Genomic DNA, 24,439 nt, shown 5'->3' with positions numbered 1-24,439 from the left:
ACATAAAAAACTCTCTGACACTAGCTGTGTTCTGTCCTATTCTGTTCTATTCTAATCTATTCTATTCTATTCTACTTGTTTTATTTTTATTTAGAAACATGACCCTCTAACACTAACTCTATTATTCTATTCTATTCTATTCTACTTGTTTTCTTTTTACTTATAAAAAACTTGACCCTCTAACACTAGCTCTATTCTGTTCTATTGTATCCTATTTTATTCTATTCTATTCTACTTGTTTTATTTTTATTTAGAAAAAAACTTTGCCCTCTAACACTAGCTCGATTCTGTTCTATTCTGTTCTATCCTATTCTGTTCTGTTTCTTTTTATTTATTCTAAAAATAATAGTAACTTGACCCTCTAACTCTTGCTCTACTTTTTATTCTTTTTATGTTTTAAAAAACAACCATACAAGTTAAGTAATTAAAGAAAGGCAATGTTTAATAGATTTTTGGAAAAAATCACAATATTTACATTTAAAAATACTTGATTGTTGTGAATCTATAGCATGTGGAATATACAGAGTCAAATAGTGGAGAAACAAAACCAGCCTCAAGATAGAGAAGGAAGATATAAAGATATAAAGACTGCCTCCTACAGACTGGGAGACAAAACAACAACATGGGAGGAAAGCAACTCACCGACAGTCGAGCTGATTTTTTTTTTTCTTTTTTCTTTTTTTTTTTGGTTGATTGAGAAACAATAATACAGGTTCATCTGCTTCATCAAATAAGAGGAGAAAATGCTATACACCATACATGAAAGGATGTTACGTACAGATATATGCATATGATGCTGTAAAAGTCTATTGCAAAAGAGGGACAGGTGCAAAAGCTTCTATGTTCACTGATTTGCAAGTCATACCAAAAAATCCACTGAAATTCATTCTTCTAGGTAACCAGTGCTGTTATTCTTTCCTAATGCATAAGAACACTTACAACTCAGCTGTGATTTGTGGCTTATCTAGAACTAGGTTGTGTTCTATTGCTGACTGCACTGAGAGGATATTGCCTTCAGGAGAGAATTATTCTGCAGAAATACTGTACTGAGTTACAGACTCAGTCTTACTTATTAGGAGTTAAAGCGTCAGGATCTGTGTTAGTATGCCCGGTCCGAGTATTTAGCAGATAGTCTAACTGTTACTCTATTACAGGTGAAGCTGGACTCGTGCTTCCTACAGGCTTCCGTAGATTCTCTTGATGACATCACCTTCGTCCTTCTCAAGGATGCCTTTATCGATGTACGCGTCCACCTGCTGGTCCATGAAGTCCCTCAGCTTGGAGAGGTCATAATCTAGACCAACAGAGAGAAAAACACACAAACTGATCAGTACAGAAATTCACCAGCAATTTATGAGCGTAAACAGTTTATACACCATTTTGTCACATAGAATAAAAAAAATAATGTCAAATAAAAGTAGTAATAATAAAAGTAAAAATAATAATTGAACATGTAATATTAATAAAAAAAAAATAATTGTATAAAGCAAATGGTGAAACATTTAGTCAAAACTTCAAATTTAAATAAATAAATAAAGGTAAAAACAATCAAATTTAACCGACATTTTTTTAAATTATTGTTATTTTATTACGTTAAATGTTTAGTTGCCTTTTAAAAATCCTCTGTTTAAACTGTAGTAGATTTTTTTTCCTCAAATTGCAAAAATATTGACTAAAAATGTGATGTGGTGCAATAATATTTGTAAGTTGTATTAAATAACTAAAAATAGTTATTAAAAATGACAAGAATGTTTTATAAATGTATGCAAGGAAATTAAAAAATATTTATTAAAAACATCAATCAATCAATCAATTAATATGCTATTTCCCCCTTAAAGATAATGATTTGATTTTTCAGACTTCATTTTTAACAGGGATTTATCATAATATATATATATATATATATATATATATATATAAATTTCATAAAAATACATAAAAATTTGGGATCAGTAAGACTCTCTTATGCTCACCAAGGCTGCATTTATTTGATCAAAAATACATAAAAAAACAATAATACTGCAAAATGTTATTACAATATAAAACAGTGGTTTTTATTTTAATATACTTTAAAATATAATTTATTCCTGTGATGCAATGCTGAATTTTCATCAGCTGTTACATGATCCTTCAGAAATCATTCTATATGCTGATTTATTATTAGAATTATTAATATTGGAAACAGAAACATATTTTTTTGGAACCTGTGATTCTTTTTTCCAGGATTCTTTGATGAATAAGTTAAAAAGAACAACATTTATTCAAAATATAAATCTTGTCTAACAATGTAAATCTATGCTATCACGTTGTATTAATTTAACACATCCTTGGTGAATAAAAGTATTAATTTCTTTCAAAAAAAGAAAGAATAAAAATTTACTGACTCCAAACGTTTGAAGAGTAGTGTAAAACCTTTTTATTTTAAATAAATGCTGTTCTTCTTAGCCTTTTATTGATATATTTATTCATATATTTATACGTATCTGTTTATAGGTATTTCTACCCTATTTATGTTTAAATTGGCCACTTAACGCTGGATTTATGTCTCAGAAAAAATTATGGTGATTTATTTTTGTTAACAGAAAAATACAGCTCTTTGCTCAAACTGCTCAAAAAAAAATATTGACTGAATGATGGTGTGTGGTGCAGTAATATTTGAGTTCAGTGCTATTTTTGCAGTTTCATAACATTTTTCAGATCTACTGAGGGTGGCACCAAACACGTTGCAGATGAGAAATGTTGAGGCTTATATAAATCGGTGAACTGGTTAAAACAATGTGTTTCATGACAAATGGAAGGCTGTCATCTAGAGTCATTTACACAAATACTTGAAATGTGGAAAGCAAGTCACGTGATGAACTGATTGTATGTTTTCTGTTTAGAAATGATGTTATTATCAGTGGATGTCAAAGGTCATCCATAAACGGCTGTTAGTGTGTGTGCTCTAGTTACAGCTCGACTGCATGACAGTGGGTGTGTGTGGGAGAAAGCTGAAAGCCAAAAGACTCACTCAGCAGTAAATATGTAGAAATACACGTCCAAATCCGCAAGTTTTGGCACAGCGTGTATGTGCGAGTGAGTTTGAGTACATTGTGTGGGTTGAAAGAATCGCTGGCTATCAGCAGAGCGTGTGTTGGTGCATGTTTTTGTGCGTGGGCTCTGGCAAAATTTATAGAGCAGTGGATTTGTCCTACACTGACCACTATTACAACTCAATAAGACCGGACAGTCCTCATAGTCACCGCACAGAGCCGTGGAGTTTCCTCCAGACCTCACATGATTCTGTATCAGTGGACATAATGACCGTGACTCATGCTGTATTTAAAACACTCACACACACAGGACAACATTGCCAATAATCAGAAATGTTTGTTGAGCAGCAAATCAGCGTATTAGAATGATTTCTGAAGGATCATGTGACACTGAAGACTGGAGTAATGATGCTGAGACTGCTACATTGTAACAGATATTCACACAGAAAACATTTGTTTTACATAGTAACAATATTTCACAATATTACTATTGTACTGCATTTTTGTTCAAAGAAAAGAGCATACGACAACTGAATGTAGTTGTTCTGTTTACTGTATGATCTGGTTTGTTCTGGGTTAAAAATGGATGATACAGACAACTTTATAGCTCACATAACACATTTTTGTAATAATTATTATAAGAGCTGTGAGCTGTTTTTCAATGTCAGTAGACCTCTTATGTAAATGAATTATTGTTATTTAGCGTTTAACAAACTGAACAAAAGGCTCTGACCCACTTTTTTGTTGTTGTTGTTGTTGTTGTTAGCATGAACATTCTTCCTCATGAACATCTCTTTCTTTTTTGACATGCATCTAACTTAAAATCATTTTTCAGATTCCCATGCAATGCATGCCACTGTTATTTAACTTTCTCTTAGAGTCAAAGGAGAAAGAATGGCGACATGAACATTAGCAAACCCTGTCAGATTGTCTGTAGTTGTTTGTGGCAAAGAGAGGCAAGTGAGTGTGTAACGTCAGAAATGTGTATATGTGATTGTGTGAATGTTGTGTGTCTAATTTGCACATTTTACAGCTTTCATAAAATAATGTGATGCCTATTTTTACCCAGAATACAGCAGCAGGAAAAGGACAACACTGCATTAGATACAAAATATATAGTAAAATGATTTTATTTTATTTTATTTTATTTTACGAACCAGCTTCACTTTTTGAGCCGTTCTGTTTAAAATCTTTAATGTGCTTGTTCTTTTCCTATTTTTAGGTCTTAAGTAAACCACACTTCTAATTTTTCTAATATTGTGTGATTTAAAGAATTTTTCTGGGTTAAAGGTGTCAAAATATTTTTTAGCACATTGCTATGTTGGAATTAATAACATAAAATACATCAAAATAAACAATAAACAACAAACAAACAAATTATTAATAAATTAATTTCAAGTTAAACTACTTTGTTTTCTTTGTGGTTTGTCATTAATTTCTGTCACAATGTCCATATTGTAACAAAAAGCCAATTTTTATTTAATTAACTGATTGATTCATTGATTGATTCATTCATTCATTTATTTAAATTTTTTATTTTATTTATTGATTTATTCTTTTGCATTGAGACATCTGATAACAACTATAAACTATAAACACACTTTACCTATATACATTCTCATTATCATACTGCAATTTTTTTGTACTGTAATGCAAAAAATAATATCTTTACACATAATGGAATTGTTTTACTTTATTTAATTTATTCAGATCCCACCACACACACCTTTTTTAGTAAAGACAATAATCCTTAAAGAGGTTTCATTTTCTCTCTGCAGAATCATTTTCTTCTTTGTTTTGTGCTGAACGTGACCAGGCCATGATTCACCCGTCTAGACGGTAACAGTCTGTCTCTAATGAATGTGTTTGAATGTGAACAATAGCACAGTAGTTCTCATCTCCAAACACTCTGATTTTCTGCGTTGAGCAGATGAAGTCTGAAGAACACAGACAGCGTTTGAGTCTCACGCTGGCAGGTACGAAGAGACGAATACACTGATCTTTTGTCAAAAACACAGCAGACTTGCAGCGCTGTAACGCGGCCAAACTCATCAAAGCCACGCATATTCATGAGCGCTCTCACCCACGCTTATTTTAATTGCAAATTAAGAGAAAGAAAAGAGTCTTTAATTTGACTGTTCTTCTCCATGTTTTCATTGAATCGCGTGTAACCCTGGGTTAAAGACAGAAACCCTAACGGCTCTATGAGAAACAGAGATAGGGCTGTTTACCAGTTTATCACGGATTACCAGTGTGTTTACTAGCAGTATAGGATGGTTTACTAGTGTCGTTTGTCATTTCCAAAATCTAAACACAGCTTTGTCAACTCATTTTGAGCAAATATTCTGTAAAACGGGTGTTCATTTATGTGTAGGTCTACATATAATCTGTATATTGTATTATGCATATATAGGCTTCGTCCAATATTACACTAATTCAAGCACTCATTAGCATGTAGAAATTGATTTCTGCCCTAATGCAGTTTAATTGAAATAATATTACAAACAAAAGCACATCAAACTAAAAGGCAGAGCGCAAATCCTACTGGATTCAATCATGATTAAATTGAGAGAAAGCAGAGCACACAGTCCAGTCCATTTCAGATGCTATAAAATATCAGAGTCGTGACTGAAAGGAAACAGGTTTGGTGCTGTAATATTTCAGAAACATTTACCTTCTTTGTTGCTTTCCTTGTGCTTTTTCAGCCATTCGATGTTCTTCCTGATCGCCTCCAGATAACTCTCAGACTTCCCAGGATGACCTGACAGACACAAAATTATTATTATTATTATTATTATTATTATTGGGCTCCAGCATCTCCATCATCCTACAGCACAATTAGTTTGATTAATGGACAAATGGATTATTATACTATATTTTAGTTTCAATACATTTCTATATATTTCTACTTCTTTAATAGACTGATTGATAGATAGATTTATTATTAGATTAATTATTTGTTTAAATTTATTTCTATTTATTCTTTTTTTTTTTAAATTATATTTTTAAATATATTATTTTTGTTTAAATATTTCCATTTTCTTCTTCTTCTTATTATTATATTGGTTTACGGATGGATTAGTGTTATTTTAATGATAATCAATATTTTTATATATTTTTTCATTTTATTATTAATATATATATATATATTTTAAAATATATATTTAAATATATAATTTTTCTGTTTACATATTTCTTTTTCTTCTTCGTCTTCTTAAATAAACTGACATATGGATGGATTATTATTTTAATTGTTCGTTTAAAAAAATGTTTTATTTTATTTTTATTTATTTCTAGATATTGCTTAAAATATTTTTTTTTATTTTATATTTTTTCTGTGTATTCTTTTTTATTATTATATTTTTAAATATATTATTTTTGTTTAAATATTTATTTTTTCTTATTATTATTACTGTATTGGTATATGGATGGATTACTGTTATTTTAATCAATATTTTTATATATTTTTCATTTTATTATTAATATATTTTAAAATATATTTTAAATATATCATTTTTGTTTAAATATTTATTTTTTCTTATTTTTCTTCTTATTAAATAGACTGACGTATGGATAGATTAGTATTTTAATTGTTTGTTTAAACAAAACACATTTTGTTTTATTTTATTTTTATTTATTTCTATCTATTCTTCTTCTTATTATTATATTTTTAAATACATTATTTTTGTTTAAATATTTATTTTTTCTTCTTTTTCTTATTATTATATTGGTATATGGACGGATTAGTGTTATTTTAATAACAATCAATATTTGTATATATATTTTTTCATTTTATTATTAATATACTTTAAAATATATTTTACATATATCATTTTTCTGTTTACGTATTTTTCTTATTTTTCTTCTTCTTATTATTAAATAGACTGACATATGGATGGATTATTATTTTAATTGTTTGCTTAAACAAAATGCATTTTATTTTATTTTATTATTTTATTTTATTTTATTTTATTGCATCCCTGTGACCCTATACAGGACAAGCAGTCTGAAGAATGTTTTTTTTGTTGTTGTTGTTGCTGCTTCATATAATGCACATTGGCGTATCTTACCATATTATTTTAATGTTTTATCTTAATTATGAGCTCTAGTGCAAACAGTTTTACCCTTTACTGCACGTTGTTATTCTTCTTCTTATTTCTCTATAGCAGATAATGAACCAGAAGTCTCACCCATTCACAGAAAATGCCATATTCCACATTGAAGAGGTGGATAATATATATTTTTTAATGTTTAAACTTCTTCCGCAAGTTCATTATGTTGCAAGAGAATATAAAGCTAAATGATAAGTGTTTTTAATTAGCTTTTTTCATTTATCAAACACAAAGCTGTACATGATGAGTTTGTGGCGTTATGAGTGCTGCTCTAGTAACAGATCATTTCCTTAAGTGCCGAAGTTCTGAGCTGTCATCTCATAATTGTGGTAATTCAAACACGAAAGCAGCATTAATGTTCAGCGGGTGTGTTCTAAATGCTTCTTGGGTAATAAACGACAGTGATTATCACAGCTTTTACCAATAATGTAGAGTACATTTCAAAGAATCAGTAAAAGTCTCCCTGAACAGGGCCTCATAACTGTATTGATTACAGTGAGCTGATGTGAGCGTGTTACAGCGATGCCCTCAATCCGCCGCCTGCTGCAGAATCTCCCTACGGGACGGACTCTCTCTACAGCTCACGTACTGCAGTCTGTCCATGTTTCCAGTGGAACTGCAGGTTAGTGTTCAATTCTGTATTTGATACAGGCTTAGAGAGTCCACTTCAACCACTCAATTACACCAGCAGAGCCTGAGAGGCTTTTATATCATCGTCCCAAACCATAAACACGTGAGGATGACGCAGGATCCTTGTGTGTACTCACTGATCTCCGCAGCCGTCTGGACGTCTTTGGTTGAGTCTTTCAGAGACTCATACTCCTTCTGCATTTTGGCAGCTTCTGTTTTGGTGTTGTCATCATCATCCAATGCTTTTCCTGGAACAGGAGCGTGATGAAGGGGAAAAACAGAACAGTGATGCCAAAGTCTTCCTGAGCAGAATCTGCAGTGATGACTTGCAGTTTGCAGTGTTTGATATGCAGCGGCTCTGATTTACCTGTAGGGGGCGTCATGCTGAGAGGAACCAGAGATTTGCCCAGCTTGTTCTTGGTCTGCAGGGCAATCATTGCGTCCAGATTTTCTGTACGAAAAAACATAATATTTGTCAATGCACTGATGAAGTTGGAAGCATTTTGGAGACTGCATTTAATACTTTATAATAAGAGCCCAGTAGTTAACATTTGCTAACAATGATCAAGAATTTGCAACAGTATTTATTCATCTTTAGTTAAAAAGGCAACTATTCATTGTTATATTAGGTCTATTAAAAATATTAAATAGATAATAATAATAATAATAATAAAATAGATGTAACTTTTGTTTTTAATAATGTATTAGTAAACGCTAAAATTAATATAAACATTGCATTGGATAAATGAATATAATATTAGCTGTATGATATTAAATCATTTAAGCTATTCAGATCAGTTTTTTTCTTTTGCTGTAATGGTCTGATAAATAAATATCAGAACAAATTTATAAATAAATAAATAAATAAATTATAAAGAAATAAATTATTTATAAATAAATAAATAAACAAACTCAGAACACAATAGTAATCTACACAAACACTACCAGGGTAACAGAAATAAATAAAAAATAAATAAATAAATAAAAATCAAAACACAATAGTAATCGACAAATCTGACAAAAATGAGAAAATGAGAAAATTCTGGAAATTCCCCTTTTTCCATAAATTATAAGTTACACATTTTAAAATTTTAAATAGTTTTTTTTAACAGTTTTTTTAATAGTTTTTTTACAGTATTTTATTGTACTGTATAAAATTCTTAATTTATTGTATTTTATTTCTAAAAAAACAAAACAAAACAAAACATTATTTTATAGTAAAATTACATGTATTGTCTTTTTTGAGCAAAAACATTATAGCTTTCACAATATATGTGACCAAGGACCACAAAACCAGTCATAAGGGTCAGTTTTTCAAAATTCAGATTTATAGATCATCTGAGAGCTGAATAAATAATTTCCACTGATATATGGAAAATCTGGAATCTGAGTGTGCAAAAAAAACACCTTTAAAGTTGTCTAAATGAAATTCTTAGTAATGCATATTACCAGTCAAAAATTACACTTTAATATATTTAGGAAATTTACAAAATATCTTAAATGAAATTTGATCTTTATTTAATATCCTAACGATTTTTGGCATTAAAGAACAATCAATAATGTTGACCCATACAATGTATTTTTGGCTATTGCTACAAATATACCTGTGACACTTATGACTGGTTTTGTGCTCCAGGGTCACATATGGTACTTATAGTTAGTGTTTCCTGCATGTTTTAAATACTTTTTTCTATTCTAATTTCAACATGAGATATGATTACTACAGATGTTACAATTTTAGTAACGTCTATTTCTTCTCATTCTGAGGTCAGACAGTCCTATTACAATGACTGTAGTGTTTTGCATTGAGTTTTACTCAGCACTCCATATGCAGATGTGGATGTAGGCTGTGCTCATTATGCGTTGTGTACACACTTTAGTGTCTTGGAGCTGTTTGCCAACGACAAACACACACATATTAGTGCAGAATGATAAGAGCCTCATCTCATGTTTAAACCGCAGCAGATCAATAACCGTCCGTATCCTGGCAACACACCCTGCCATTCCATTTGATCTTTACAGCGCTGTCATCATGTGGCGCAGGTTGCCTGAGTAACCCCATTATTACGCAGTGGAGAATTCCAGATTGTTATCTGTGTTCTATCATAACGACCGCGACCATCTCGTTACAGAATTAATTACGTGGAACGAAAGAGAGGAGGAACAAAGAGAAAACACTGGATGAATGACACAGGACGCTGTTTGCCTGAGCAGATGTCTTGAACATATATGGGCATGAGATGGACACGGCTTTAAAATACCACTGATCGGTGATCATTACAAGTTCAAATCTTTTGAAATCGTTGCAAAGTCACGGACATTCATACAAACACAGACTGATGTCAAACTATGAGCATCAGTGTGTGAAATTAGATTGATCTGCAGTTATTATAGATGTGCATGTCACCTGACCTACAGGAAACCGGCTCAAACCATTCTCTCCAATAGAAATTTAATACTGTACATTAGCACAGATCCAGAGCCAGTCAAATAAACTCATATGAGTCATATTAGTTTTCAAACACACCAAGTGCACTTTTAAAAATCCACTTTGTAATATTATCTAATTAAACAGTTGTATTTTAAAGTACATTTTTAATCATTATGTTTATAATAATCGTTTGTCATGCTTGAAATAAGTGCACTTGTTTATTTTGACGTGTTGACTAACACACTAAAGCACATGCAAAGTACTTGATTATAATTGTATCCGTAGTGTTATTCAATATTACATTTAAAATGAATATATTTTAAAAGTACTATATTGCAGTTCTTACAAATGTGCATTTAAATTAAAAATGCGATAAATAAATAAAATGTACAAATATTAATTGTCACAGTTGTTTAGCTCAGTCTCTTTTGGTTGCAGTTTCATGGACTTTTAGTTCGTGCTTTGTCAGTTTCCTTTTTCCATTGTCTTAAAGTGCTGTTGCTTTTGGATCTATTTGTTAGATTTAATAAAGACTTTTATTATTTTGACACTCTCTCAAAGTGTGACATTATTAGAATTGACATAAATGTATATTTTAGTTTTCCATAAATGCTTTAATCATATTTCAAAGGCTACATATAAAAATGTACCAAAGACCCACTTAAAAAAATAGCTAACTGCATTTAATTTAAATTTAAAATCTAATATAGTTTTTCTACATTTTTAACTGTACAAAAACAGTTCTTCCTAGTTTGCACTTTAGTATATGATTTTCCCTTTATTTAATTAGTACTCTTTTTTAAAATTATGCTAAAGTGTATTTAATTTTAAAGGGGATGTCATCATTTATGGCTGGCAACCACTTTTACAAAGCGTTTGCACTGTGCTCTTCCATCACTCAATATTTTATTTTAATGCATCAATCTATTAAATTGCTTTTTGTCCTGTTGGTGATGTAAAATAAACGCTAAAAATAAGACTTTTTTGTGAGTGCAGATCATGGCGACCACTTTTAGCCATTAACCACAGAGATATTTGGTTAGTAATTATTTCAAGGAAAGTAGATCTGGCGCTGAACATTGCACTTCTACAGTAAATGTTTGCTGAGTGGTCATTACGGTAGTCATCAGTGGAGGAAACAAAAGTAGCAAATAATATTCTTGTAAAGAATATTTATACATCACGTCATAAATGGCTCACCTGCCAAACACAGTGTTTTTACCACCTCTGTCCACTGCTTTTTAAAATAAAGTCATACACAGTGTAAACACTGAAAGTGCATCTGCAAAAATCTGCTTAAACTGTTCAATCTTGATTTGATTGAGAACAAACAAACATTAGAAGCAAGTCAAAGTACAGCTGCCATCTCTCTGTCTCTGTCTCTTTTTTTTTTCAGGCTGGACAAAGCTTTATTTCAGGAAGCAAATGCACACAAAAACGTTCAGTCACATAAAGCTTATCTCAGGGATTGCCCACGCACTCATACATCATGTCCTAACCAGCATGACAAACTACCACTTACAAGTATTCATCTCTGTCCTCACTGAAAGAGAAAATCCTGTGTGTGACAATAACAGCTAATCAGAACATATTTGTTGTTTAACACAATAAGTGAGGCGGACAAAAATGTTCAGTGGTTTCTGACACACTGTGGCTGGTTAGGACACAAAGATGAGGGGACAAACTCAGAAAAAAATGCATGGGAAAAATCTCACGCTCAGTATGGAGGCTTTAAAAAGCCTTTCAGGTAAAAAAAAAAGCTGCATTGCTGTTTTTGCTCACACACGCATTAATCAGATCAACATGAAATGCTTTTACCCTGATTTGACCTGACAAAGCTCAAACCTGTTATTATATGGCCGTCCTCTGGACTCCTGTATTAACCTTATTTTCGATACAGATGTAAGCTGTTTCCTGTGAATGTGCGAGACTTTAGTTTCATTAGTTTCCGCTAAATGTAACGATATTATCAATATCGTGGTATCATGAAAGCAAAACCCAATAATGTAATATTCAGCCTCTGGAATGCTAATTTTACCAAGGGAACCCCAATAAAAAATGTGTATTTTACCCTCCAGAATGTGATTTTTAACAGGGAACCCTCCGCAAAACACAACTGGTTTTAAGCAATTGGGGAGGTTTTGCTGCAAAAACCTGGCAACCCTAGTTTTGGGTCATTATGTTTTGGCACAGAAAAGTGTCAAATGAACTGAAATCAAAAGCACAATATGGCTGAATCCTTTCATTGAGAGTTTTCGTTGCACATTTCGAAGCGAAGTGTGCACTTCGTTCAGGCGATCAGCTCATGATCCGGTGTTTTCTGTGCCTCAGAACTTGTTATTGCATGTACTGTGAGTTTAGCACGCAACAGCCATCAGTTATGCTTTATTTTTGCAGCAGATGATCACAGCATTTCACTAGATTTGTAGTGAGACCTGTTTTTATAAGCCTGTTTTCACTGAAGCTGGAGATTTCCTTCAAAATAAAAGCTCACTGTAGTTTCCATCAAAATAGAAGCTTAAAAGTGCAGTATGAATTGCTGACAGCCAGCGGTTTAAATGCAGTCCAAATTCAAAATATCTCTTAAAAGTGTAGAAATTAGGAAAGAAGTATTGTAATTTCCCTACTGTAGTGTAAAGCAAAAATAATATACCTATCAAATATTAATTTAATTTATTTTACAGTGCAATTGTTTTACAATATATGGCTATTACTGTCCTAAGAATAACAATAAGATAAAATTGTTATTATTATTATTATTATTATGTTCTAATTTGTTTGGCTGCTAAAACACCAATGTAAATGTAATTTAGACTGAGACAGTATATCACAAATAAAAAAAAGGTTGAGTCCCCTTTAAAGTTCAGGTACAAGTTAATTCACTGACTTTTATTCTGACTTAAGTTTGGGTTTGTGTTGGAGCTCTTAATTTTAAACTCTCAAAGTGCATTAGATAGAAGCATTTAACTTTAAAATGCACAAACTGTTCATTCTTTTTCCAAGACTTCATTTGTCTTTTTCTTTTTTTTTAAATATTGCAATAAATATTGTATCGTGGACTTCATATTACAATATTATCACATCTTGAGATTTTGATATCGTTACATCCCTAACTAGAAGCATAAGAAAGGTGCAGCTAACGGTAAAACTATCTGCGCTGCAAACCAGCGTATACTATAATAAATTAAAATAATATGATACATACTATTTTGCATCATTAAGACACCAGAAGGCTTGAATATTTCAATAAAAAATGGTTTAGTCTTACTGGATGTCAAACATAAGGTGTACAGACGACTTTGCTCTTACCCAGATAAGAAACTCCTTCTTCAGGTGTGATGGTTCCATATTTGACCATCATCTTCACAAAGTCGATGAGTGTCTTCATGATGGTGATCAGAGTTTCTCTCTCCTCCTTATCTTGCTCTGTAAAGTGAGAGCAGAAGGATGTGAAAGATAAGCGATGAGAGCAGACTTTAATCTGGATTGATGTGCTGTTTGCTAAAGAAGAGGAAATGTGTTTAACCAGATGGTGATGTTTGTACAGACCTTATAGCTGCTGATTTACTGAATGAGCTCTGCTTAAAACATATTTAATTTCACAATTATTTCTACTGTCTTTGAAATATGGTTAAAGATACTACTGAACGTCCTAACAAGCATTTATGGACAATTCAAAACATTCTTTTCTGTTGAAACTTGTATGTCATGCATTTAAATATATTTGTAATTACATATTTAAAAAGACGAAGACTGTTAATATTTTAGTGCAGTTAGAAATAACTTATTATTAATGTGATATCAAATACGTTTAAAATAACAATAAAAAGTACTTGACGTGTTTAGTATGTTAATCAACACATCAAATCAACACATTTCAAGCACAACAAAATACTAAAACATAATGATTTAAAATACTTAAGTAAAACTCTTTATTTATAAGTGCATTTTTAAAAAATATCTAATAATAATCATAGTTAATGCACTTAAGGAGCCTTTTATTTATGATTTATATTTAATTATGCATTATTATTATTTTAACAGGGTTCCCACGGGTCTTTAAAATCCTTTGAAGTCTATGAATCTGAAACAAAAATCAAGGCCCTGGAAAGTCCTTGAAAGTGTTTGAATTTATTTTGTGCAAGAAGGTTTCTGAAAAAAAAAAATCCATATTATTCCCAACACTTTGTGGCCTAGGCGTACTAGTTTGCTTGATTTACGTTGGTTATGGGCATTTACGCGTTACGTTAACTTAACGTTACATGAGCCTAACCTCTTTTCAGTGAAATGCAAAAGTTAGTATCAGATAGAATACAGTATAGGATGCACTGAATATTCTTCAGTTTTATGCAAAACAGAAATACAACAAATAGAATATGAGATCTCTGTCATACGACCAAAAATAAATGCATAAAAATGTTTTTTTGCATAGCTGTGTTTGACATATAAAAACTGTATCAATGTGTCTTACAAGGTAACTTGAAATGTGTCCCCACATTAAGTCTTTAAAGGAGAAGTCCACTTCCAGAACAACAATTCACAAAAAATGTACTCACCCCCTTGTCATCCAAGATGTTCATGTCTTTCTGTCTTCAGTCGTAAAGAAATGATGTTTTTTTGAGGAAAACATTTCAGGATTTTTCTCCATATAATGGACTGATATGGTGCCCCGAGTTTGAACTTCTGAAATGTTGTTTAAATGCAGCTTCAAAGGCTCTAAATGATCCCAGCCGAGGAAGAAGGGTCTTATCTAGCGAAACGATTGGCCATTTTTTCGGAAAACAAAAATGTGTATACTTTTTAAGCACAAAAGCTTGTGTAGCACAGGTTCTGGTTTGCACGTTCACTGTCACGCCGAGGTCAGGCCGAATGTAGGTGGAACTACAGACCCAGTGTTTACAAAGTGAACGTGCAAAGACTAAGAAAGTGCAACTAAGTCAAAAGCTGTTTACAAACAAAAAGGTACAATGTGTCGGACGATTCTGAAGTTGTAGGAGAAAATAAGATGCAGTTTTTCGACATACTCTACCTTTTTAGCCGGAGTACACAGACAATGAACTTAGACGTGATTCGTAGTAGTGATGGGAAGTTCGGATCATTTTACCGACTCGGACCTTTGAGTCTTGTTCAGCAAAATGAATGAATCTTTTTTAGAGTCATTTCGTTCATTTTAGCAAAATCAGCATCATGCCACAGCCCCATAAGATGAACGAACGACTCAGAAAACCTGAAGACTCGAAACAGGTGAACTAATTCCAGTACAGAACCTAATAGGATGTTGCACATGTGTGACTGAACGAATCACTCCACAGACGACTCGTTCTTCGCGAGTCACATTAAAGATTTGTTCAAAATGAACGAATCGTTCATAAATGACCCGTGGACGTGCATCCGAGGGCCTGTGCTACACAAGCTTTTGTGCTTAAAAAGTATAAACATTTTTGTTTTTTGAAAAAAATGACCAATCGTTTCGTTAGATAAGACCCTTCTTCCTCGGCTGGGATCGTTTAGAGCCTTTGAAGCTGCATTTAAACTACATTTTGGAAGTTCAAAATCAGGGGCACAATTGAAGTCCATTATATGGAGAAAAAATCTTGAAATATTTTCCTCAAAAAACATAATTTCTTTACGACTGAAGACAGAAAGACATGAACATCTTGGATGACGGGGGTGAGTAAATTATTAAAATTGTAAATTGTTGTTCTGAAAGTGGACTTCTCCTTTGAATTTGAGGGTATTGGACCTGGAAAGTCCTTGAATTTAAAGTTAACCAAGGAGTGGGATCCCTGTTTTAAGACACTACAAGTGCATTCAACACAGTTAAGTGCACTTCTTTTTTTTTGTGTGTTATTCTGTCATGTTTTGTGTTTTATTGTACTGTATTGTGTTGCCTACCTGAGTCGAGGCTCTTGAGGAGTCTGTAGAAGTTGGGGAAGAACTGAAGATCCTGCAGTCCGTCTTCAGGGTTCAGTTCGTTTCTGTCGTTCCCGTCGCTCACAGCGTCCCACGAGTCTTCAGCCCTCACTGTGTCATCTTTGCTCTCCTCCTCCTGCTCTTCATCAGCATTATCATCATTACCACCTTCATCATCATTACCACCTTCATCTTCATCATCATATCGTCGACTGAGCTTGTCTTCCTCATCCTGAAGAGAAGAATGCAAGCAAATAGAAAGATTTTTTTATGGAAATTCTGGCTAAACATGCATTTGGTAGAAAGAATCACACACTCGTACCATATTGTTCTGTACGTCTTTCGCTGCATTAACAGGGTACTCCACACTGAGGTCTCCAATCATGTTATCTTTGGCATTTTTGGTGATCAGATCCTGCAGGGCTTCAGCAACCTCATACTCCAGCGTCTCTGCCTGACTGTCTGTGATCTGAACAATAGACAAAAGCACACAACACCTGCTAGAACAATCGATTCACAATGAGATTATTGTATGACAATCTATTTTCCATGCTATCTATGCTGGTTAAACTGAAATATGTTTCCCTAGAGGGATTAATACATTATGCATGATGTTTATTGTATGGCTTATCGAACTCTGAATCTCTTACTAGACCCAGCTTGAGCAGTTTGGACACGATCCTGTCAAACACTCCCCGGTCGTCCTCTTCGTAGATTTTGTTGGCGATTTTCTGGACGATGTCATGAGCTGTCAGCGGGGTCCCGTCCAGCTGCCGAAAACTTTCAGGATCATCTGAAACAAAACACATGAAATACTTCACATCACTCCAATTACACAAATATATTAAAAACAGACTTTAAAGACTTTAAATCAGCAGCGAGTGTTTACTGTGGACACTTTATTGTGATAGTTATTGTTGTGTTTTCTTACATAACTCCACTGTATCCTCCACTTTTTTTTTTTCATAAAATAAATAATTCAGTTCAAAATAAATCAATTTTTCATGTCTATTTATTTAACAAGTATTTCGCCTCTAGGTCCTGATCACCTTGTCAGGTTTATTTCACAGTTTATTTCACTGCATACTTGTTTTGGGTAATAAACAGGGCCATTTCTATCTGTTCATCTGTACTGGGGGACAGGTCCCCCAATAAAAAGTGTCCCCATATTTTGATGCTTTGATATATACTGTTATGGACATGACTCGACCCTGGGACCTACAATGTAATATATAATGATAATATGAAATATTTATACCTTTTTTCCCCAGTTAAAATTAATTTAAATCTGAGCCCATTTATTTTTGGGTCACACTTGGAACCTTGGTGGTCAAAAGTGACAGAAGCATTGAAATGAACAATACCAATCAAAAGTTTTTGAACAGTAAAATTTTTAATGTTTAAAAGAAACCTCCTCTGCTCACCAAGCCTGCATCTATTTGATCCAAAATACAGCAGAAGCAATACAATTGTGAAATATTTTTACTATTTAAAATAACTGCTTTCTATTTTAATATATTTTAAAATGTAATTTATTTCTGTGATCAAAAACTGAATTTTCAGCATCATTACTCCAGTCTTCAGTTTCACATGATCCTTCAGAAATCACTTCAAAACGCTGATTTGCTGCTCAAGAAACATTTATTATTATTATTATTATTATTATTACTAATATTATTATTATTATTATTATTATTTTTAGCAATATTTAAAACAGTTGAGTTTTTTTTTGAAAATAGATTATAGAAATTAATACTTTTATTTAGCAAGGATGCTTTTAATTGATCAAAAGCAATGTACACTACCAGTTTATAAGTTTATAACATTTATAATGTTACAAAAAATTTCTATTTCAGATAAATGCTGTTCTTCTCAACTTTCTATTTATTAAAAAAAACTGAAAACATTCTACTCAGCTGCTTTCAACATCATAATAATAACAATAAGCAGCACACTATGCAATATTTCTACAATTTTTATGAGCTATTTGTTTTCACATTCATTTTTTTTTACCTTGAAGGTACCAAGTGTTAACTTTTTTATTTTTCGACCCTTTAACATATCCAAGTCATCTCCAGGATTTTTTTTTATGTGTTCGCATGGCTAATGCAACAAAAATCACCAAGTGTCATCTCATTCCAATGAAGCAAACAATTTGCAGAATTCATAACGTAAACATTTTCAGCCCATAAAACAATTGCTGATAAACAGCAGAAATGCAAATGCATGGACTGTAAGTAGCTTAAACATCCACCACTCTTTTGTTTATCTTGTTTTGTGCCATAAGTTTATTTTCCAGTGTTCTGTATTTGAAACTTTAGAACTACTTTATCAGAAATTTACAAACTCCTAAAAGTGAGACTAAGTAGGAGGAGAAGGTGTGAAACAGATCTGAATGTTGGCGCTGAAATCTGCCAGAAATTCTTGTCTGTCTGTTGTAATTCCTGAAATCACACAAAAACACCTCCCACTCTGTTATCTGCCATTATCTACCACAGAGATCCACTTACACTGCCTTAAGCGCTTCCAGTAATTCACCATCTGCCTGAAACGTGACACTGATCAAACGTCTGACGCTCACTGACAGAAACACAGTCAGAGGTCTTTGGTGGTCTGAGTGACTTTATGACACAATCGTGTCATAAAAAAGACTCAAAGCGGTCATATTATAAGTTAATAATGAAATAACTATTGAAGTAAAAGCTAAACTGAGCTGCAGAAACTGCTTGTCCTTGGATAGCTGACATCAGACAGATGAATATATTAACACATAACTGCCCACATGTACATGTCAGCAACATGAATTATTCCAGTCTTGGTGAGGTAATAAAAAGGACATATAACAGATATTCTTATTTCTAACACCATAAGAGCTAACAAGTAAAATGTGGTAAAGTCTGTCAAATCTACTGCTGTGTGTAGCACCTGTACTCTGCAGATCCTTCAGAAGGATTATCCTCAGATATTTCAGTGCATCACAATTTAGGATTTTCATATTTCATGATTTTTTTATGAATCACAAATCAGAATAAGTTACAAACAAAATGAGGCTATGAAAAAAATAAAATAAAATAAAATAAAATAAAATAAAATAAAATAAAATAAAATAAAATAAAATAAAATAAAATAAAATAAAATAAAATAAAATAAAATGCTATTGAAGGAAGACAACATATGTGACCCTGGACCACAAAACGAGTCTTAAGTAGCACAGGTATATTTGTAGCAATAGCCAGCAATGCATTGTTTGAGTCAAAATGATAGATTTTTCGTTTATGCCAAAAATCATAAGAATATTAAGTAAAGATCATGTTCCATGTAGATATTTTCCTACCATATATATATATATATATATATATATATATATATATATATCAAAGCTTAATTTTTGATAAGTAATATGCATTGCCAAGAACTTCATTTGGACAACTTTTAAGGTGATTTTCTCAATATTTCAATTTTTTTTTGCACCCTCAGATTTCAGATTTTCAAATAGTTGTACCTCAATTTCAAAAAATTGACCCTTATGACTGGTTTTGTGATCCAGGGTCATATATATCAGACAAACTATATTAAGAGGACATTTGCATGAAATGCACAAAAACTGCATAATTTTTTGTAATGTCATGTGCCCACCATTTTATTAAGTGTTTTCAGTGAGAACACCGCATTTTTTATACATTGAGTAAAACGCAGCAATCATCACTGTCACTTTTTAGTCAGCCGTCCAATCACAGTGGAGGAGGGGTGGGGCTAAATACCGCTCTGACCAATGGTCACACATTTTGCTTGTACTATGACTGAACAACAATGGAGATGTTAATATTCTCTCAAGCACTCACGCCTACACATTTTCAGCGAGCACCTGGCATTTTCAATTGGCTAAAGACACTTTGGTGGACACACGGCCCGAGTGTCAAGTGGAAAAATAGATATGAAAAAAATACATCACAGATGTTTTTGTCTAAGAAACCTTAGTGAAAAATGTTAAAAGGAGTGATGACATGACCTTTTTTTGAGCTATTGTTCTATTACTGGGTTAGAAGGGTTTTTAAAGTGGGTGTGTGTTTAGTCCGACTGCCCTGTTGTAGGAGACTGTGGGGTTTAATGCTATAAAACATCCCGTACAGCAGCCCGTGGAGGGATAATCCTCTGCTTCCCTCCCTCGCTCTTTCTCGCTCTGTCTCTTTATCTCTACAAAATACCTCCTGATTGACCTATGGTGTCTGCCACCTGTTCCTGTATTTAGGATCACATACAGTCACAGCGATGGATTAGCACCTTCAAAGTGGGAGATAATTTGGCTTTTGACAGGTCACAACTAAAGTATTGCTCAGTTGTTCATCTTTTACTTTTTAACATTTAGAATCCACAACTGTAAAAAAAAAAAAAAAACAATTTGTTGAATCAACTTAAAATAATTTGTTACCCAAATTTTAGGTTTTTAGGTATAGTCAATTTAAAAAAGTTTAGTCAACGTGAAATGTTAAGTTGTACTAAGTGACAACTTAAATATTTGAGTTGATTCAACTTAAATTTTTAAGGCAGCTGGGTAACAAACCCAGCTTTTAAGTTTAACAAACCAAATTGTTTGTTTAGTCAACTCAAATATCACTTAGTACAACTTAACATTTCAAGTTGACTAAGCTTATTTGAGTTGAATGAACTTAAAATTTTAAGGCAACAAGGTTTAACAAATTATTTTAGGTTGACTCAACAAATTATAAATGGACATATTTTTACTTAACTTTTAAATTAACTGTTTTAACTTTTGTTTTAAATTTTGTAATTAACTGTTCAAATGTCTTGACTTTTGTTGGTCAAATAATCAAAATAGGTATAAACAAAACAGGCTACAGATGCTAAAAATTGCATCTGGTTCATTTGTTAGCCTGAAAACGGCAAACATGTTGCAAGTTACACACTGCAAAAAACAATTTGTTGATTCAACTTAAAATAATGTGTTACCCGACTGTCTTAAAATTTTAGGTTCAGTCAACTCAAAAAAAGTTTAGTCAACTTGAAATGTTAAGTTGTACTAAGTGACAACTTAAATACTTGAGTTGATTCAACTTAAAATTTTAAGGCGGCTTGCTTTTAAGTTTAACAAACACAATATCTAAGTTGTCACTTAGTACAACATAACTTTTCAAGTTGACTAAACTTATTTGAGTTGACTGAACTTAAAATTTTAAGGCAGCAGGGTAACAAATTATTTTGAGCTGACTCAACAAATTGTGTTTTTTGTTTTTTACGGTGCAGTGTGCTTTTTGGCAAATTTTGTACAGTAGGTCATCTAAGTAATCCGCGCATACAGAAAATGTATGCGCAAACGGCATACTTTGCAAAGCGCACATACTATATAGTATGCTCTTCTAAATAAGCATTGTAATCGTAGTTTTTTACCTTGGTATTTGTAGTCCATCCCATTCTTGGTAGAGTCATAATCATCAGCCAGTCTCCTGTTTTTGGTCGAGTCGGCCTCATCAGTACCGAATCGCTCATCCACAGAATCTGAGATGGGAGTCTCGTTGTTTGACTCTTTGGACTTCTCAGCCAGAGACTTAAGGAAAGTGATGTCATCGTCCTCCGAGTTCGACTCTGCCTCAGCTGGTGCCGTCGGTTTGGGTTCTGCACGGATGAACAGCAAACAATCATGAGCTATTGATCACTGTGAAGCACTACTGCATGTCTGCATCAGATTATATCTCACCTGTCTTCCTGATGCTGTCAGCTTCTGCAATCTGTTGGGGGGAAAATTAAAAACACAGTCTTAACTTTTGCTTAATTTTTAATTCAAATGTTTTTGAACTTAATACATAAAACATCTGCTATACGCTGTCAGAAAAAAAGGGTCACTGAGGTGGTACACATTTAAAATGTAAACATGTGTACCTTATTTACTCCTAAAGGGTGCAAATGAGTTTTTCTTAAAGGTACATACTAGTACCTAATTTAGTACCTTTTGAAAAGGCGCTGGCCCAGTGACAGCTTTTGCACCTTTTTTTCTGAGTGCATAGTCTGTTTTCTAGTAATAGGTAGTTGTGTCTGATGCTAGACCAGGGTTGCCAGGTCACAACAAAACCCACCCAAAATGTTCCAGGGGCTAAATATCACGTTATTGGGGTCGATTCAACCCATGGACATGAAAAACAACTCACGGCAACAATGTTAAAGTAGCCCAATTCTGTGTAAAAAACATGGACCTGGCAACACTGGCTAGATGGTGGTACAAAATATATTAATCTGTCTTTTACAGAAAGTGGAGAGTACAAATAAGTTAATGTTTCTAAAATCACACCTGCTGGTCTAATGGCTTCTCCTCAGTCAGCTCTCGGTTGTACATGCTCTTATCTGGATCAAGAAAGAAACACACACACACACATTCAATAAAGGCGAAGATCACTGATGGCAGATCAGTCACTGATGACCTTAAAGGGACACTTCACCCAAAAACTGAATTTATTTTTGAGTTCAGTTTGGAACAAAATGCATTTTTAGGTGAACCATCCCTTCAATACCCTCACATTACTGGATAACAAAAACACTTTGAGCAGGAAGATGAGAAGAGAATATCTGCAGGATCACTACAATATCAGGCTTGTGATGTTACATTTTACTATAATGTAAAGACGTTGTAGCAACATCAGTGAGTTTTTGAAAAACAAAATCTGTGCCCCTCACCTACAGTACATGAATCAATATAATTTTGAAGGAATCAGGACACTCTACATTACACAAGACTATTTTCCCCTAAAATACAAATAGTGTTAAATAATATGCACATTCTTTACTCTGTCTATGGTTGTTGAGATCTTTGATGCATTCACTGCAGTCCAAACTGTCCAAGAGAAGCTGCCACCGAATAATCGGATTACAGGACAAAAGATTAAAGGCCTTTGAAAACACAGAGTCTAAAGCTTCCTATACAATAAACGATGAAAACAACAACAACAAAACAAACCATTCGATTCATTCACCTTCTTCCCTTCATTTATATGGCGTTGTTTATCAATATGTATTTTTTTCAGTGGCTAATGTACAACATAATGCATACATACACTGCAAAAATGCATTTCTTATTTATTTATTTTTTGTCTTGTTTTAAGCCCAGATATCTAAAAATTCTTAAATCATAGACAAGTGTAAATTCTTGTCTTGTTTTCAGACAAAAAGAGTCAAAATTAAGTGAGCTTTTGCTTGAAACAAGCAAAATAATCCTGTTTTCTGTTTGAAATAAGATTATTTTGCTTACCCCATTGGCAGATTTTGACTTTTTTTTTCTTCTTTTGAAAACAAGACAATATTTTTTAGAATTTTTAGATATTTTGGCTGGAAACAAGACAAAAAATCTAAGTAAGAAAAGCTTCTTTTTATTTGTTGCGGTGTACAGTCTATAATTTCATGTATTTAAAATGCAATGTAATTGTTGAAATTAAAGAAAGCTCTTTTACTCAATAATTACAAATAGTCCATTTGAAAACAGAGCATGTGCACGCTAAAGTCCAGACATGTGCTAATCAGTCAGGATGGACATCCTTATTATCAAAATAGCAAAATAATTATTTGATTAATTGATGTGTGGCATATTCTATATACAAATCTATATATGGAGCAATGTTTAGTTTTATTACACGTCTTGCATATTTTGTGTGCTCCATTCAATCAGAAATAGCTATCAAATATCCCATATTTTTTTAATATATGGGACCGATGTATCGGACTACGCTTTTTGGTTATTCGGTAACTCACCGTCGGGTCCGGCAGGTGTAGGAAACGCGCTCATCTGCGATATCACAGCAAGGACAACCACAAACCCTACTCGTTTTGACGCCATCCTTCAGCTGGTGTCCGAATGGTCGTGTACTTTCGAGATTCTTTTCTCTTTCTCTCTCTGAGATAAACGCGCTGTTGGTTTGTCTGTGTGGAGCGCGCTGGTGTTGGCCGGATGCCGCGCGCTCTGAGCGCTTCTCCTCTGTACGCGCAAAGGCTTTAGTTCTGCGGGAGCTGTTGAGTCCCTGCAGTGCTGAAACCAGGTCGCTGGCTATAATTAACAGCGGATAAGCTGATGGGAGCTCCTCGTGTATAACGGGCCCTGACTCCAGCAGCTCATGGATGGATGGAGGAGGAGGAGGAGGAGGAGGAGGAGGAGGACGGCACGGTCACATCCGCCCATGTGCGTCAGTCTGAAGCACCTGCGTCACACGCGCATCTCGCATTCATTCATGCTGCGGGGCAGTAAACGACCGATGAGCGCAATAAAGAGCAGATAAGAGACAAGAGCGCTCTGAAAACAACCAGTTCAGGACAGTGCAGATTGA

The 24,439-nt window shown here is 33.3% G+C and overlaps 1 protein-coding gene across 1 annotated transcript; it reads right to left on the bottom strand.

The window, feature by feature from the left end:
* Positions 1 to 421: 421 nt before the first annotated feature.
* scg3 (secretogranin III) lies at positions 422 to 24,235 on the bottom strand. The gene is made up of 12 exons (XM_051135224.1): positions 23,871 to 24,235; positions 22,420 to 22,472; positions 21,832 to 21,862; positions 21,525 to 21,749; positions 16,769 to 16,911; positions 16,441 to 16,587; positions 16,101 to 16,350; positions 13,515 to 13,631; positions 8,142 to 8,225; positions 7,912 to 8,022; positions 5,707 to 5,793; positions 422 to 1,294 (listed from the first exon to the last, which is right to left on the bottom strand). The coding sequence occupies exons 1-12, from the start codon at positions 23,953 to 23,955 to the stop codon at positions 1,176 to 1,178; spliced, it is 1,452 nt and encodes a 483-aa protein (XP_050991181.1). The 5' UTR covers positions 23,956 to 24,235; the 3' UTR covers positions 422 to 1,175.
* Between the last annotated feature and the right edge of the window lie 204 nt (positions 24,236 to 24,439).

Source organism: Labeo rohita, chromosome 18 (assembly GCF_022985175.1).
Source record: "Labeo rohita strain BAU-BD-2019 chromosome 18, IGBB_LRoh.1.0, whole genome shotgun sequence".
NCBI classification, from domain to species: Eukaryota; Metazoa; Chordata; class Actinopteri; order Cypriniformes; family Cyprinidae; genus Labeo; species Labeo rohita.
The sequence above is the reverse complement of the archived record's forward strand: the minus strand, read 5'-3'. Positions and strand labels throughout refer to the sequence as shown.